General features: G+C 42.2%; 2 protein-coding genes across 12 annotated transcripts in view; both read left to right on the top strand.

Moving 5' to 3' along the window:
- The window catches only part of phldb3 (pleckstrin homology-like domain, family B, member 3), a 40,788-nt gene extending 39,132 nt beyond the window's left edge, over positions 1-1,656 (top strand). For 4 of the 6 annotated variants that reach the window (XM_077597801.1, XM_077597799.1, XM_077597798.1 and 1 more), the window contains one exon: positions 257-1,656. In XM_077597801.1, coding sequence (XP_077453927.1) covers positions 257-391 — 135 coding nt within the window. In that variant the 3' untranslated portion in view covers positions 392-1,656. The remainder of the gene's footprint in view (positions 1-256) is intronic. The other 2 variants (XR_013299872.1, XM_077597802.1) reach the window with 2 other exon arrangements.
- A 162-nt stretch (positions 1,657-1,818) lies between these two features.
- The window catches only part of LOC144072650 (uncharacterized), a 26,085-nt gene continuing 9,764 nt past the window's right edge, over positions 1,819-18,139 (top strand). For 2 of the 6 annotated variants that reach the window (XR_013299867.1, XM_077597796.1), the window contains exons 1-14: positions 1,819-2,363; positions 3,877-4,109; positions 4,180-4,309; positions 5,906-6,205; positions 7,161-7,484; positions 7,553-7,631; positions 7,726-7,798; positions 9,750-9,849; positions 11,619-11,866; positions 13,988-14,117; positions 14,183-14,467; positions 15,066-15,317; positions 17,254-17,523; positions 17,592-17,864. Coding sequence is in view for 1 of the 6 variants with exons in the window: in XM_077597796.1 (XP_077453922.1) it covers positions 2,318-2,363; positions 3,877-4,109; positions 4,180-4,309; positions 5,906-6,205; positions 7,161-7,484; positions 7,553-7,631; positions 7,726-7,798; positions 9,750-9,849; positions 11,619-11,866; positions 13,988-14,117; positions 14,183-14,467; positions 15,066-15,317; positions 17,254-17,523; positions 17,592-17,864 (2,743 nt within the window). In the remaining 5 variants the exon portion in view is untranslated. Of the gene's footprint in view, positions 2,364-3,876; positions 4,110-4,179; positions 4,400-5,905; positions 6,206-7,160; positions 7,485-7,552; positions 7,632-7,725; positions 7,799-9,749; positions 9,850-11,618; positions 11,867-13,987; positions 14,125-14,182; positions 14,468-15,065; positions 15,318-17,253; positions 17,524-17,591; positions 17,865-18,139 lie in introns of those variants that run through there. The other 4 variants (XR_013299868.1, XR_013299869.1, XR_013299870.1 and 1 more) reach the window with 4 other exon arrangements.

The raw sequence follows: 18,139 nt of genomic DNA, 5'->3' as shown, positions 1-18,139 counted from the left end.
CAAAGTCACCAAATAATTACATTTAAAAAAGGACATCATTCACTGCCGGACAATTATGGAAAAATATTTTATTCTGTCCTATTTTTCTCCAAATATTTAATGATTTAAAAATAAACACAAAAGAAAATATGTTACTATATTTTCACCACTTTCCAGTGCAACAATGTCTCCAAAACGATTCCGTTAATTTGATAAACGATATTTTTGTCATTGTGGTCGCCCTAACCGATAGTCTCCGCCCCTCTGTCTCGCTCAGTCGCCCCGTCCCAGCCTGACGTTCTGCGTCAAGACGTACGACCGCCTCTTCTTCCTGGTGGCGTCCAATCCGGTGGCCATGAGGATCTGGATGGACGTCATCGTCACGGCGACTGACGAGCACAGCCGTTATTGATTTACCTGGACAGGTGAGGAGGAAAAAGGACTGGGATTATTCTGTTACTGGGGAGATTTGTCTCCCTCTACTGGCCTCTGTCGGGCATTACATCACAACCAAGCTATAGGACCAATGCATAACACATGAAGAGTGCGGCGTTAGATTTATGCATCCATTGCATACCGTATTTTCTTAAAATTGTTGAATTTTACAATTTATCACATTGGATATATTTCTAATGTATTTACCTCAAACAAAATACCGTATTTTCTCGCATATTAGCCGCCTCATATAAGCCGTACCCATAAAATTGCCTCAAAATGGTTGAATTTTAAAATTTCTCGCGTATAAGCCGCCCCCTGATTCACAATTTTCACCTCCATATTTTGTGTTTTAATAGGGAACACAGAGATACTGTATGAATCAAAAGCACGTTATTAGGGTTAATAATTCATTCATTCATGGTTGTTTTCCTTCTGCAAAACTGAAAATAACCAACCAATAGTAAATGTTAATTTGCACACATCTACCGGTGAAAAAGAGTATAGCAACGCTGTAAGTCTTGATTCAGTCATCATTTTTTTTAGTTACAAATACGGCATATATGCAAGAAAATATGGTAAGTCTAATAACGTAATAATCCGCTTATTTACAACCCGTTTGAAGGGCACAAGAAGGTTTTTTTTAATCTGTACAAAAGTGTTTTTGTGGTTTAAAGTCACAATTATGTTGCATTTGTTAAGGAGGATTTTTTCCCCTGTTTGTTATACGCACTCGTTAGCCCGTGGTTAGCGTGCCTGCTTCACAGTTCTTGGGTCGTGGGTTCCATCCCAGGTGGGTTCTCATTGGATGTTAAATCCGGGCTTACGTGGGTTTTCTCTGGGTACTCCGATTTCCTCCCACATCCCATATACATGCAGGCTAGGCTAGCTGGCTAACAGTCTAATTGATTGTCCTTTGTCTAATTGGCTGGCGACCGATTTAGGGTGCTCCAGCACCCCCTGCAACCCAAGCAGTTGAGAAAATGAATGAGTTTGTACCAAACACACACTTTTTTACGCAGAAAAAAAGATTTTTTTGTACTCTACGTGTAAACAATTTTTACGGTTATGGAATTGTGCCATGAATTTAACGCCATTGAACAGCCAATCAGGATTGAGTTGATTCTTGTAAATACTATACTGGATATTTTACATAACTTATTCTATGGAATTTTGTGTGGGATTACAAACACAACAAGTCATACACTGTTCGCAACGCACTATTAAACATGTCTAAAAATCTTTTTGTCTTTTTTTTTTGAACTATTAATCATATTATTTATTCCTTATTAATATATCCGTATATAGCTGATTGTTAGCCCTTGTCAGGATAAGCAGAACGGTACGAAAGAATGCCATAAATAAAAAAAATGAGTAAAAAAAATAGAATTACGCACCAGTTATAGAGCATTTTAACATTCTTATTTTGTTTTTTAATACATTAAATTAAATGCCATAATCAGAAACTAATCGTGCAAGTGTTGTCTTTGCTGTCGTTGCGTCAACATTTTTAGGTAATCTCTGTGCCAATCGTTTAAGAAATATTTGCAACATCCGCCGCTATATTTCCTCTATTAATGAATGACGCAAGAAATCCGTTTTTAAGAGAGAATTCTATTCCCACGCCATTTTCGGTGTAATATTTTACATTGCAAACTTCTCTGTTCTTTAAAACGTGTTGTTTTTGGTGCAAATAATTCCTTTTATCTCCCCGAGAAGTGTACAGCTACCGTATTTAGACACACGGCTTCCCACTTATAACGCACACACCCGCGGAAGCACCCGCATTCAAGGCTTCCTTAGATCAAGCGTCGCCCGCCAAGGTAAGTTTCACGTCCAAAATATCTGCTTTTTGTTGCATTTTAATGTTTTTGCTTTGTGTAGAAACAGAAAGAAAATCAGGATGACGCACGTCAACGTGAGGGTTTTTCTTTCGTGTCTGGTTGCAGGTCAGTCAACAGTATAGTATTTCATATTCGGATTTCAATCAAACTTTTATTAGCATATTTTTACATTCATTGGAATATTGTTTTTGCAACTATTGAAAAAGTATAGAATATAGTGGTACCTCGAGATACGAGTTTAATTCATTCCGGGACTGAGCTCGTATGTCGATTTACTCATAACTCAAATGAACGTTTCCCATAGAAATGAACTAAAAACAAATTAATTCGTTCCAACGCTCAGGAAAAAAACACCCAAAACAGGATATTGCATTGGAAAAATGTTTTATTTCTACTAATTCGCCATCTATTAACCAAGTAACAAATAACTAGTGGTTTAATAGTACTAAAATTAGACTTTTTGCACGGCAACACGCTCGGAACATAACAAACAAATTTAAATGAACTTGGATTTCGATGCAGACACACTTAAAAATAAGTTTAATCTAACCTTACACTAAACTTAATTCTAATTTAGTTTTAAGTTTTGATACCTTTCTTCTCCCGGGTTGGCTCTATTGGCCCCGCCTCCACCCTGACTTTCAGATGCAACCTATCGAGGGTTGTTTGCTTTTGTCTTCCCTTCAAAATATTCCCAAAACGATGCACACAAATGTCCTCACAATAGGATACCGCACGACCACTTGCCAATCAGAAGTAGTATCCGCCATTCGCACTGACTAACGGGGGGGAAAACACTGAAAAAATGCAAGGCTCCGCCCAGTGCTCGTAGAGACATTACACAAGGGAGTTGCGACGGGAAAGACTGTCAGGAGCGGCCCGTTTGTCCCTCCTGGCTTGCCGTCAGGGCAGGGCAGTTGGAATCAATCTGTGATTACTTCTTCAGTTTGTATTTAAACACCAATTAGTTCTAGTATCATTGTCGGAACGTTCCTGCAAAATCCTGCAATTCCTACAATTCCTGCATATTCCTGGATGTCACTGCGTGGATTCAATAGCCATGCAGCCACGCTACCTTTCTCCTCGATACCACTCGTTCTCCTGTTTCCGGTTTGGTTTCGTTTTCCGTTTCACAAGTCCTCGTTGTTTTGTAAGATCCCTTTAAAGTTATTAAAGTTGTTGTTTTGAAGCTACTTGCCTCGTTCTCCTCCTGCTTCCCGCGCCTGGGTCCTAATCCATTCCCGATCGCGCCACGACGACGCGGCGCGATCATAACAAAGACAGTGGCCATGATGTTCTTATGAGCAGCCTCTCACATCCGCTGTATGCTCATATATCAAAATTTGTCTCGTATCTCAAGATAAATATTTGCCCGAAATTTTACTCTTATCTCAAATTTCTCGTATGTCGGGGCACTCGTATGTTGAGGTAACACTGTACTTGGCAACCCTGATTTTATGAAACAATGAATCCTCTTCAGACTCTGAATCACGCCAGAGTCTAAATCACATAAACAAACAAACTAAAAAATATGTGGTGATGCCAATGTTTAAATTGCATTTTTAAACAAGGTCATTCATTCCAATACATCTTTTACCATTATTCTTGTTTTTTCCAGGCGTCTTCGCTCGCGGAAAGGCAGAATCTCTCAAAGTCCTGAGCGGCTCTTGCATTCTCATTCCGTGCGAGTTTGTCATCTCGCCGATCGCCGGAAGTCAGCTGACCAATGGCACCTGCGGCACCATTTGGAAGAGCGTAACCCGCCAGTCTCGGGAGTTCGATTCCCGTCGTAGCAAGGAGAAGAGCGTCCCGTCCAACGGACTGCACGGGAAGGTCGTCGGGGACTTGCGGGTAGGGACATTTCAACGGCAGTCTTGATCATTGGCTGCCGGTTTATTTACAAGATGTTTTTATTTGTCAGGAAAGGAACTGCAGCACCCTCCTGGATGACGTGCCGTTGCACTATGATAATGATAAGTTGCAGTTTCAACTGGAGTGTGACGACCAACTCATTTATACGTTGGGCCCGACTGTCCATTTGGTTGTTAAAGGTCAGACATTTTCTTTGCTCTGTTTTAGCTGCACTGGTACAACGGTACCTTGACATATGAGTGAGTGTCCGGACATACGAGAAATTTGAGGTATGAGGAAAATTCCGAGCACATTTTTTGCCCTAATGCCTTGACATACGAGTGTTCCAACTTACGAGAAATTTGAGCCAAGAGGGAAATTCTCAGCTATTTTTTGCCCTAATACCTTGACATGCGAGTGTCACAACATACGAGAAATTTGAGATGAGGAAAATTCTGAGCACATTTTTGCCCCAGTACCTTGACATACGAGTGTTCCAATTTACGAAAAATTTGAGATATGAGGAAAATTCTGAGCAAATTTTTGCCCTGAGATACGAGACAAATTTGAGATACGAGCATACGAGACGGTCTGTCTCAAAGGTAAGAACTCCGTACAGTATTGTACATAATAATATCACATTTTATTGCAGATTATAACCGCTAGATACGTATTCTGAGCGTAGGTGATGAATTACAGAATAATTAAAAATATGTTTTTCCACAGTCATATCCTATTATTGGGAACTATTCATTTGTATTTAGTTATGTTATATGCGGAAAACTTGATTTGAGATGTGATTAAATTGACATATGAGCTCGGTCCCGGAACGTATTAAGCTCGTATCTCAAGGTATTACTGTACAGCAGGGGTCCCCAAACTTTTTCCTGTGAGGGACACATAACTTTTCCCTTCTCTGATGGGGGGCCGGTGTCAGTTTGTAACAGAAAGTGTGACGATCGTAGGGGAGCTTAAATTTTTTATTGTTTTCCAGAAAGCCACACATAACCAAATAACCCTTTCCAGGTTCTTTACAGAAAAAAAGTCAGGAAACAAATATTAACACTATTAATGAAATAAATAAAAACTAAATAACCCTCTCTGAGTTCTTCACAGAAAAAACTGGAAATAAATAAAACTATTTATGAAATAAAAAATAACTAAATAATTCTCTCTGGATTCTTCATAGAAGATATTTATTCCTAATATATAAATCCAATTCAGAGTTCCTCCCGTCCATAGGTCTGGGTCAAAAAGAACAATTCTCAAACAGGTTGCACAGTTTTTATATGCTTGAATAGTCTGCGATGGTCCCAGGGCTCCGCCCTCACCTCTGATCGTCCAGATGTCTCGGTAACACTGTGCTCGCGCATGCATCACGCATGCACCGGTGGACGTGCCCGCGTGCATCAAAGGGAAACACTCTCACCAAAGAAGCAATGCAAAGCCCCGCTTCACTGGGATGATTTGTGGGCTCAGCGGGGGTGCAATGAACCAAACACAAGATTAAATCGTTCCAGTCTTCAAGGCCAAATAGGAAAAAAAATCCGATAGCGTCTCTGTTATTGTTCAGAGGGCCGGGCCAAATGTGCTGACGGGCCGTAGTTTGGTGACCCCTGCTGTACAGTAATCCCTCGAATATCGCGGCTTCACTACATCGCATTTTTTTTTTCTGGGGGAAATTTTTTTTCGTGTAAGTTCATAAAAATGTGAAAATCCACGCTGAACGCCGTGCAGCCAGAACAGCTAGCGTACTGACACAATTTGCTACAACATAGCCTCTTTTGACGTCCCAGACTCGGCACCCCAGCCCGTTATCCACGACAGAATTTTCGGCAAATTCGAGGAGGGTACCCTGGTGGATTTAGGGTGCCGGGCACCGGTTCTCTGCCCAACCTTGCCGCCTCTCCTAACGTGGTCACCGCAGTTGGGCAAAACCACGTTGAGGGTGGACGCCGACTTCGTCCTTTTGTCCATGAAGTTCAAAGCCTCTTACCTCCACAACAATGCCAAGATGACGTGCAGCGCCATCTACAGGAGGCAAGCGGGCCACGCGGAGCTTTCCAGCCAAAGTGGGAGAATACTGCAAGTTCTCTGTAAGTTTTTTTTTTTTTTTTATATTAACAATATCATTTGATCATTATTATCATATCAACTCAACCGGACCATTTTAGATATAATATTTAGATCTTTTTTTTAAATAATTGGATTATTCATTTTTTTTAATAACGTCTTTTAATCATTTGTTTTTTCATTTCTAAAGGGAATAAAATATATTTTTTAATTATGTTCAATCGTAAAGTGGAAAATAGAAAATATTTATTTGTATTTTTAGATTTTACAAAATGCTTTTTGAACTAAAAACAACACAAGAAAGAAAAGAAAATTTTGGATTAAAAAAAAAAATTGCAATTATTGATTTAAAAAGGGGAAAATCTAAAATATAATTTGCATCTATAATCTTCATGTGATCAGAAAGTGGGGGTGCTGGACCCTATCCCACCAGACTAGGGGGGACACCATGAATCGGTGGACAACCAATCGCAGGGCACAAGAAGATAAACAACCAATCAATTAAAGCTAGGGAAAATTTAGCATAAAATTAGCCTAGCATGCTTGTTTTTGGAATGTGGGAGGAAACCAGAGTACCCGGGGGGGAAAACCCACGCAAGCCCGGGGACAACACCCAAACTCCACACAGCGAGGACCCACCTGGGATCGAACCCATGACCTCAGAACTGTGAGGCCGAAGCGCTAACCACTTATCCGCCTCATTTTTATATTTAATATGAATTTTTTTTTAATTGTTCTTGTTAGTGCAGGAATAGTGAAGAGAATTTTAAGAAATAATATTAAATAGACAACATCAAAAGACGACGTATTACTCTAAATTATTGTTATTGTATTGGTTTTATCCGAATGATTGTTTTGTTTTTTGATGAACCAATTTTCTTCAATGCATTGAAATCAAGTGTGTGTGTAAACGCACTAAAAGTCAGGAGAAGCCACACCCACAAAGTCAAAGCAAGTCACCATTTTGACCGTCTTTAGTCCACCCAAAGTTCCTGGAATCGTCGTCCCGCTGCCGAGAAGAGTCAAGCGGGACGTTCTGTTCCTGCGTGAGCCGGGCTAACCCGCCACCTAAACTGACGTGGGAATTGTCCGGGATGCCGCTGGATCCCAGTGGCCACCAACTGGAGGAGAAGTCCCTGGACAGCACCACCCGGAGAAGCGACATCTTCTTGAAGAGCTTCAACCTCAACAACTCATTGGTCTGCATTAGCTGCAACTCGTTTGGTTCCTTTCCGTTTTCTTCCGCTCCGTTTGGTTGCGCTCAGTTTGCCTTCAACACGCCCTCAAAAGAGCCTCAGAAAAGTCTGTTTCATTCGCCGCGACTATTCTCCGTACGATCCGTGTAGCGCTCACGATTGCTGTCTTTCCAGACGTGATCATTTTGACTCTTTCTGCCGTCAAAGTCATTCTCATTCTGGGATTGCCTGTCCTGCTCTGGTACTTTTGCAGGTGACTTTTCAAAACTGTTAATATTAGGGTCCTTTTCTTCATAAATGTTCATGTGTGTATGTTAAGTAACAAGATGCATTTCTCTTATGCACAGGAAGACCAAAGTCAACTCGCCAGCTAGCGATGAACGAGCAAACGACAGCGCAGATCGGTCGCCCACCCCTGAGGTACGTACGTATATTCACACTATCGATTACATTGAAAACATTAAACCATTGAAACGAACCAAAACATGTATTAAGGCATTACATTATGAAACATTCCAAACCAAAAATGGCTTCGTCCATTATAAATAGATGGCATGGTGGACGAGTGTTTAATGTGTCGCCCTCACAGTTCTGAGGTCGTGGGTTCGATCCCAGGTTGGGCCTCTCTGTGTGGAGTTTGCATGTTTCCTTGCGTGGGGTTTCTACGGTTGCTCCGCTTTCCTCCCACATCTCAAAACCATGCATGCTAGGCTAATTGTATGCTAAATTGTCTCCATCGGGCTCGCAGTTCTTGGGTCGTGGGTTCGATCCCAGTTTGGGCCTCTCTGTGTGGAGTGATTTTAAAATCCAGCTGTTTTTTTTTTAATTTTGGAGATTTTTTGCTTTTATGTTTAAATAATACTTTTAGAAGACATTTTAGTGCAGAATGCCAGATATGCACATGTCGAGCTGCTGGCACAAAATGGCCGCCTCCTCTTGGTAAATCTGTTCTTTCCCCCCTCATCTTTTAGACGGAGCCCGTTTACTACAACGCCCCGTAGGCGGCAGAGGATGGCGAGCGGCCAACTAGGCTTCGCCTACGCCACGGGTGTCAAATGTACGGCCCGCGGACCGGAAGTGGCCCACTAGTGGGTCCGATCTGGCTCTGCCTGATGGGTACTTCATCGTTTCTAATCACTTCCATACTCTACGTAAACAATTAAACGCTTTCATTTTGTTCCCCACAAAACCAGATGTTTGTGAGTTGTGTCATCAAGTGCACTTTGCTCCATTTCCTATTCGTTCATTCGCCCCCTGCTGTCAAAACAACGACGCCTTCGGGTTTGTAAGGAACCTTAAAATGCCTCCAAAACAACAGGAAGTCGACCAATCAGTAATGGATAAGAACAATTTGGCGTACAATTAGCCTAGCATGCGTGTTAATGGGATGTGGAAGGAAACTGGAGTACCCAGAGAAAACCCACACAAGAACACGCAAACTCCACACAGACCGACCTGGGATCGAACCCTCGACCCCGGAACTGTGAGACCAATGCGCTAACCACTTACCGCTTTGGTGTTGGGTTTTTTTTAATAGTTTTTTTCCCTTCAGTTTTTGTAGCTGCGCGTTGTTTTTGTTTTTACATATTTTATTTCTTCAGGGACACTTTAGTGTTCAACCAGCCCATGTTTTTTTTTTAGAGGGGGACTTAAGTACCCGTAGAAAACCCACTCAGGCACGAAATGAACACAACAACTCCACACGCAAAGGTCGGAATCCACCGGCGATTGAACCCTCGATCTCAGAAGTGCGGGGCGACCCCATGAACCACTTCTCCACCGGGCCAACTCGATGAATGTTGAAATTGGGATCCATTTTGTGTCTCCAACTCGATGAATGTTGAAATTGGGATCCATTTTGTGTCTTTTTCTGCTTCTTTCTGTCATTGCGACAACGCTTTCAGTTCATTTCTGTCCAAATTGCTGTCGAAACATTTGAGACCACAAAGAGAATTTCCTCTATTGGTCACCACAATGTTATAATAAAAAATGTCCTTTTGAATTATAAACTTCCCTTTTAAAGCAATCATTCTTTTCAGGATATCTTTCATTTTCCATTTCAATGGATGTTGTCAATTCTGTTCTTCTTTTAAAAAATAAAACAAATTGTTTCAAGCAAATCACACTGTCGACTTCCTCACAAAAGTTGAACTTAGAAGGACACACACACACACACACACACACAAATATTTACACCTACGTTACCACACATCCTCATGGCGACACAGCTGTTGAACCGCAAATGTTCAAATGTATGTTTTCAAATTTAACTCATTTCAAGCGGCACCGTCCACGCAAAGGTAAGCTTCAAAAAATATGTCTTATGATGTCTTCTGCTGTTTTATTTTTTTCCACTCTCTGTTTTTTAAAGGAATTAATTGCTACTTCTTCATTGGTGGTGTCAACAAAAGGTGGGAAAAAAATGAAACATGTCGCCGGGAAGATTTTTCTGCTTTGTGCTCTGCTTGAAGGTGAGTTTTTTTTTTTCTCCTGAAAAATATTTTAGTTTTTATTTTTGTTTTAATTTTGAAACCCACTTAGAATTTTGCAGGTTTGCTCTTTTATTTGGGAGATTTATTTTCCTAAATCTAATTCAATAACTTTTTTACCGCTTCTTAAACGTTGAAAATGAGATGAATTATTATTTATTTTAATTAAATACTACTTTTTTTTCTTGTTAAGACCATAAATGTTTTTGCTTCATATGAAACTTTTTGAAAAATGTAATTTCCTTAATTTGTTGCATAGAGTCAGTGAATTATTATAATGTGTAAAATAATTGAATTGAATGCTTTTACTGTCATTATAGAAGTATAATGAGATTTAAAACTTCACCACAGAGTGCACGAACGAAAAATAATCAATAAATATAGCAAAAAAAGGCGATAAATAAGTAACAAATTGAATCGTATGCTTTTATCGTCATTATACAAGTATAATGACGATAAAAACATTCAATCCAAATATATAAGAAGTCAGCATAATGAGTAGTCACAACATAAATAAGTAGGGAAGTGCACATATAATAACAACAAATAAATAATCAATAAATACAAATTATAAATAAGTAATCAACATAATCAATAAGTAGTAGTCAACATGATCAATAAGTGGTAGTAGTCAACAATATAAAATAGGTAGTAGTAGTCAACATGATCAATAAGTGGTAGTAGTCAACAAAATTAAATAGGTAGTGTAGTAGTCAACAAAATAAAAATAAGTAGTAGTAGTCAACATGATCAATAAGTGGTAGTAGTCAACAAAATAAAATAGGTAGTAGTAGTCAACATGATCAATAAGTGGTAGTAGTCAACATGATCAATAAGTGGTAGTAGTCAACATGATCAATAAGTGGTAGTAGTCAACAAAATAAAATAGGTAGTGTAGTAGTCAACAAAATAAAATAGGTAGTGTAGTAGTCAACAAAATAAAATAGGTAGTGTAGTAGTCAACTAAATAAAATAGGTAGTAGTAGTCAACATGATCAATAAGTGGTAGTAGTCAACAAAATAAAATAGGTAGTAGTAGTCAACATGATCAATAAGTGGTAGTAGTCAACAAAATAAAATAGGTAGTAGTAGTCAACATGATCAATAAGTGGTAGTAGTCAACAAAATAAAATAGGTAGTAGTAGTCAACATGATCAATAAGTGGTAGTAGTCAACAAAATAAAATAGGTAGTGTAGTAGTCAACAAAATAAAAATAAGTAGTAGTAGTCAACATGATCAATAAGTGGTAGTAGTCAACATGATCAATAAGTGGTAGTAGTCAACAAAATAAAATAGGTAGTAGTAGTCAACATGATCAATAAGTGGTAGTAGTCAACATGATCAATAAGTGGTAGTAGTCAACAAAATAAAATAGGTAGTGTAGTAGTCAACAAAATAAAATAGGTAGTGTAGTAGTCAGCAAAATAAAATAGGTAGTGTAGTAATCAACAAAATAAAATAGGTAGTAGTAGTCAACATGATCAATAAGTGGTAGTAGTCAACATAATGAATAAGTAATCAGGTACAAAAGTGGCTAAAAAGTGTTTGCTATCCTACGGAGTTTTAGTGCAAGTACAAGATAAGAAACCGTATTTTTTTTAAAAAAGGTCAAAACCGTTGCAGATTGATTTGACAATCGATGAAACACGACAGCCTCATGACAAAAATGTCACGTTGTGCTCCTTGACGTTGTGTTGTTTGTGTTTGTTTGTTTGTTTTTGTTTGTTTGTTTTTGTTTGTCCTGGTCCAGGCTGCGTTTGCCAGGTGTGGGCGACCATGCTTCCGTCGTCCGTCCAGACGCTGAGCAACTCGTGCCTTTTCATCCCGTGCACCTTCACCATCCCTCCGTCCTTTGACCAGCACCTGGACGAGACCTGCGCCGTGGTCTGGAGGCGCTCCAATCGTATCTCTTACACCGACGTCTTCAACTCAAAATTCACCAGGGAGGAGAGCGACCGTGCCCGCTTCCTGCAGGGAAATCTCCTCGGCAAATTACTGGTAAGGAAATGGGATCTCCTCAAATGACTGCAACAAAACGCTACGGCGGGGGTGCCTGAGCGACTCCATTTTGTCAGGAATCGCGCCGTCACTAGGGGGCGCTTAGACCCCCTTAGATATTATCTGGCACCCTCTGAATAACATGTTGATGTATATATATATATTCATACAACCGCTTATCCTCACGAGGATCGCCGGGGTGCTGGAGCTGAGAGACAGGCAACCATTCACGTCTTACACTCATCAATTTAGACTGTTAGCAAGCTAGCCTAGCGGGTGCTAGAGCCGGCAACTATGGGCAGTAGGCGGGGGACACGCTGGATTGTTGGCCATCCAATCGCAGGGCACTAAGAGACAGACAACCATTCACGTCTTACACTCATTCAATTTAGACTGTTAGCAACCTAGCATAGCAGGTGCTAGATCCGACAACTATGGACCGTAGGTGGGGAACATCCTGAATTGTCAGTCAGCCAATGGCAGGGCACTAAGAAACACAACCATTCACGTTTTATACTCATCAATTTAGACTGTTAGCAAGCTAGCCTAGCGGGTGCTAGATCCGACAACTATGGGCAGTAGCCGGGGCACGGTACTCGGACGTTTCGCCGACGGACGTTTTGCCGACAGACAGTTCGCCGAACGGACGTTTCGCCGAAACGGGATTCGCGCGCTCGCCCCGCCCCCGGATCGTGTGTGTACATGTTTTTCAAACTCGGCCTGCGGGCCATATACGGCCCGTTACAGATAACATTCATTTAGGAATAACAAGGGCATGTACTGCCCCCCCCCCTGGACATATTTCTAAATACAAGTACGTACTACAATGTGCTGCCAATTTTTTATATTTTTTATTTTATCCTTGCGTTTAAAGTAGTAGCCATTTGGAGATCACGCAGAACAGTACGTGACAGAAGAAATAGAAAAAATAAAGTAGTGGTAACAGTAAGTACTACTGTAATGAAATTGTAAATCCAGAAATCCTACTCCAGAAATCTTACACCAGCATAGAAAACGTTGAGATTAATATTTGAATTAAGGTTCTCAGCATATCATTTTGAATATATATTTCCTAAAATAATGAGAAATTATTTCAAATGAAACTAGAAGTAAAAGTGTGTTCCATGGCATTTTCAGGTATTGTTCTCTAAGTCCTCTAGTCTGTCCAAGGCACTTAGAATTTCACATAAGTCTTCTAGTGTTGTTTTTTTCTCAGTGTCAGACATCAATCCCCAGCTTTGATAACTTACATTGCGTGTCCAAATGGCTACTACTTAAACGCAAGGATAAAATTAAAAATATAAAAAATTGGCAGCACATTGTAGTTCGTACTTGTATTTAGAACTATGTCCAGCGGGGGGCTGTACATGCCCTTGTTATTCCTAAATGAATGTTATCCGTAACGGGCCGTATATGGCCCGCGGGCTGAGGTTGAAAAACATGTACACATACGATCCGGGGGCGGGGCGAGGGCGCGAATCCTGTTTCGGCGAAACGTCCGTTCGGCGAACTGTCCGTCGGCGAAACGTCTTTCGGCGAATTGTCCGGTCACGCCGGGGCACACGCTGGATTGTCGGTCAGCCAATCGCAGGGCACAAAGAGACGCCTAACCATTCACATCTTACACTCGTATCAATTTAGACTGTTAGCCAGTTAGCCTAGCGGGTGCTGGAGCCGACAACTATGGACCGTCAGCGGGGGACCAATTGAAATGTCGGCCAGCCAATCGCAGGGCACAATGAGACGGACAACCATTCACGTCTCACACTCGTAAAAATTTGGACCGTTAGCCAGCTAGCCTAGCTCTCAGGAATGGTCCATCGGGAAGGGTGGTAGGACCAAAATGCGGGTTAGCAGGCAAATACAGGTGCCATAACAAAAACTTGAATGACGGTGGCAGATTCTCCAAAAATAATATGAAATAAATCAAACTCCAACTCGGATAGGAATGGGTTAACCATGTAATCACAAACACCTGGGTCGGAGATATACCAGTTGAGCTCAATGGGCAATCACGACAAAACCAATCGCTAACACCAGCATGCATGATTTTGGGATGTGGTGAGGAAACCGGAGTATACATTTATAAAACTTCCTGCTTTTTGTCCTATCCCGTGACAGGAAAAAAACTGTAGCACCCTCCTGGAAGGCGTGTCGTCAGACAACGCCGGCCGGTACATTTTGAGGCTGGAATGTGACAATATGCTCAAGTTCAACTTTGGGGACTTCGTCGTCGAATGGCAGATTCAAGGTCAAAGGTCTTCTACTTTGCCGGCCTCCTTCACTTTTGCCTTCCTGACTTCTTGTTCTCTCTAGACGCGGCGCCCCAACCCACTATCGCCCCCAGCAGGGTGAAGGTGACGGAGGGTACTGCACTGGCTTTGGAGTGTCAGGCGCCGGTTCTCTGCCCGACGTTGCCGCCGCTCTTGACGTGGGCGCCGCGGTTGGGCGAGGTCGCGGATGCCGACGCCCGATCCGTCATGACTTTTACGGCCACTCATCATCACGACGACGTCCGGGTGACTTGCAGTGCCCTCTACGGGAGGCAAGCGGGATATCCTGGGCTTTCCTCAAACCGTGGGTTGACGCTTCGGGTTTTGTGTGAGTGGTTTATTCCATGCCAACATTTTATTCCATTCATTTTTTTCGGAAGCCTCACAAGGGTTGCGGGGGGTGCTGGAGTGCTGGAGCCTATCCTTACTAACAACAGGCACCAGGCGGGGGACAGCCTGAATGGGTGGTTAGCCAATCACAAAGCACAAGGTGACAAACAACCAATCCCTCGTAGCTTTGGGCAATTTAGAGTGTTAGCCGGCTAGCCTAGCATGCGTGTTTTTGGAATGCGGGTGAAAATACAAACAATAAATAAAAGACTAGGTGTAATGTAGCTTTAAAATGTCAGATTCATTCTATGAAAATAATGACGTTGCTATTTTTCTTCATTAAAAAGGCTCAATTTTTGTAGCCAAACAAGCTAAAATTGGTTAATCGTGGTTGTCCTTTGTCTCCTCGTGCCCTGCGATTGGCTGGCCCCCAATTCTGGGTGTCATACGCCTGGTGCTGGAACTCAGCTAGGATAGGCTACGGCACCCCCTGCAACCCTTGTGATGATAAGCGGTTCTGAAAATGAATGAATGAATGTCTCTAACATTGCTAGAATTTTAAAAGGCCTTTTTTATTTGCTATTTGTTGCATTTAGATGGTCCAAAATACACGAACGTGAGCTACGACGGGCCCGCCATCGCGGACACGTCGCTCACGTTGACCTGCGAGAGCAACGCCAACCCTCCCCCTTTTTATGTGTGGTACCTAGCGGTTGGCGGGCAGGTGACGGCGGTGTCAGCTGGTAATCGATACACCCTGACGGTGACAGAAGACGAGCCCACTTTGGTCTGCAGCGCTCGCAACGCACACGGAGAGCAAAACTCGTCCGTCACCGTCCAAGTTCAATGTGAGTCTGACTGCTATACACGTCCAATTTATTTCATTCGGACTTTTTTTTCTGCCGTGACGAGTTCATTTTTCGCATATGACGTTGACATTTCGGGGGATTTCATAACATGGGTCGTGTTTTTGGTTGTTGGAGCAGCTATTTGCATATTAAAGGGTTTGTAACCTGAATTTTTTGTATGAAGAGGCATTTGTAAGTAGAGGTAACACAGCGATAGTGTGTCTCAAAAGGAGCTAACATTCTTCATTTGTATTTTTTTGTGGGACAGCCAATGGGAGGCCAGTTAAGAGCCACTGTCACCTAGTAACAGTAGTACCTCTACTTACAAAATTCTCAGGTTACCCAACCATAGCTGTTCCAGGTTACAAAACAAAATCCAAGTTATGAAATCCCCCAAAACAACAATACATTTCCTGTATGTTATTTTATTTTGAAATGTCGCGGTAGCGTCGCGTCCTGCTTGACAATCTCCCTACGCTCCGCTGACCTCCCATTGGCTGTCTCACAAAAAATACAAATAAAGAACGTTAGCTCCTTTTAAAAGCCACTATCTCCTCCTAACAGTGGTACCTCTACTTACAAAATTGTCAGGTTTGATATGCAAATAGCTGTTCCAGATTACAAAACAAGATCCAAGTTATGAAATCCCCCAAAACGACAATACATTTCCTGTATGTTATTTTATTTTGAAATGTCGCGAACCTGCTTAACAATTTCTGTACACTCCGCCGATCTCCCATTGGCTGTCTCACAAAAAATACAAATAAAGAACGTTAGCTCCTTTTAAGAGCCGCTATCACCTGGTAACAGTAGTACCTCTACTTACAAAATTGTCAGGTTACCCAACCCTTTGAATTGCAAATAGCTGTTCCAGGTTACAAAACAAGATCCAAGTTATGAAAGGCCCCAAAACGACAATACATTTCCTGTATGTTATTTTATTTTGAAATATCGCAGTTCTAGGGTCAAGGATGCGACCCCAGGTTGGTCCTCACTGTGTGTAGTTTGCATGTCCTTGTGTGGGTTTTCCCTGGGTACTCCAGTTTCCTACCACATCCCATAATAATGCATGCTAGGCCAATTGTACGCTAAATTGTCCTTATCTGTACGGATATTGTCAAGCAGGATGGGATGCTACTGCGACATTTCAAAATAAAATAACAGATACAAGAAATGTATTGTCGTTTTGGGGGATTTCATAACTTGGATCTTGTTTTGTAACCTGGAACAGCTAATTGCCAATCAAAGGGTTGGGTAACCTGACAATTTTGTAAGTAGAGATACCACTGTTACTGGTACTCTGATGTTTCGTCGAAAGACGTTTGGTGGACCGGACGTTTGGTGGACCGGACGTTTGGTCGACCGGACGTTTGGTCGACCGGATGTTTGGTCGAACTGACGTTTGGTCGCTGGGTTGTTACTGTTGAAACCAGCTCTCAAAATTATAATCATGAGAGAGAGAGAGAGTTTAATATCTAAATATCTAATATCAAAATATCAACAGTAAACTCTCTGTCCTAATTTGACAGCGAGCGAACCCGGCGACCAAACGTCCGTTCTACCAAACGTCCGGTCGACCAAACGTCCGGGGACCAAACGTCTTTCGACGAAATGTCCGGTCACGCTGTTACTAGGTGATCGTGGCTCTTAAAAGGAGCTAACATTCTTCATTCTATACTATTTTTTTGTGAGAAAGCCAATGGGAGGCCAGCGGAGTGTACAGAAATTCTTAAGCAGGACCGCGACATTTCAAAATAAAATAACATACAGGAAATTTATTGTCGTTTTGGGGGATTTCATAACTTGGATTTTGTTTGTAACCTGGGACAGCTAAGGTTGGGTAACCTGACAATTTTGTAAGTAGAGGTACTACTGTTACTAGGTTCTTAAAAGGAGCTAACGTTCCTTAAACCTTTATTTTTTTCTTGGACTACAGTCGCTCCCAGAGACACGGCCGTGAAAGTGGGTGATCCAATCTTGGAGGGCGAGCAGACACTCCTGCAATGCCGCAGCCGAGCCAAGCCGCCCGTCCACCGCTTCAACTGGTCCAAAGACGGCATAGAAGTCTCGGAATTCGACGGAGAATTATTCGACAATCTCCTCCTCCTGTACTCCGCCCGGCCCCAAGACAGCGGGAGCTACCGCTGCGTAGCCCAGAACGCGCTGGGAACGGAAACATCCGCCGCCGTTCTGCTGGACGTGCAATGTAAGTGCTCGGTTAGCGGCTACCGTGGCGCCGTTCGACGTCAACGTTACGTTTTTGTTTTTTTACAGATCCTCCTAAAAATACTTTGGTTTCTGCCTGGCCGTCCGGCGCCCTGCGCGACGGCAGCGAGGTCACGTTGCGGTGCAACGGAGAGGCAAACCCGGCCATCGAAGACGTCCGGTGGTACCGCCTGAACGCCAACGCCGGCGTGAAGACGCGGTTGAACTCGGGCGCAGAGATCTCCTTCCTGGTCGCCAAGCTGTCCGGGGATACGTATTATTGTGAAAATCGGAACATCCACGGGGTCCAGTTGTCTCCGCCCATCGCCATCAACGTCACATGTGAGCGAGAAGTTTTGGGGGGGAAATTTGAATTGGATCAATTTGACCCTTTATTTTCATCCATTTTTAATTTTTCTGATCCGCTTATCCTCACAAGGCTCGTGGGGGGTGCTGGAGCCTTATCCCAGCTAACTATGGGCACCAAGCGGGGGACATCATGAATGAATGGCCAGCCAATCCCAGGGCACAAGTTGAAAAACGGCCAATCATGCTTTTGTTGATTATGTTTTAGTGAGCGCGCGACTGCCATCCACTGGGTTAGTGTGGAATTACAC

This window comes from Stigmatopora argus, chromosome 4, assembly GCF_051989625.1.
Source record: "Stigmatopora argus isolate UIUO_Sarg chromosome 4, RoL_Sarg_1.0, whole genome shotgun sequence".
Lineage (NCBI taxonomy): Eukaryota > Metazoa > Chordata > Actinopteri > Syngnathiformes > Syngnathidae > Stigmatopora > Stigmatopora argus.
This window is presented reverse-complemented; position numbering and strand designations above follow the sequence as displayed.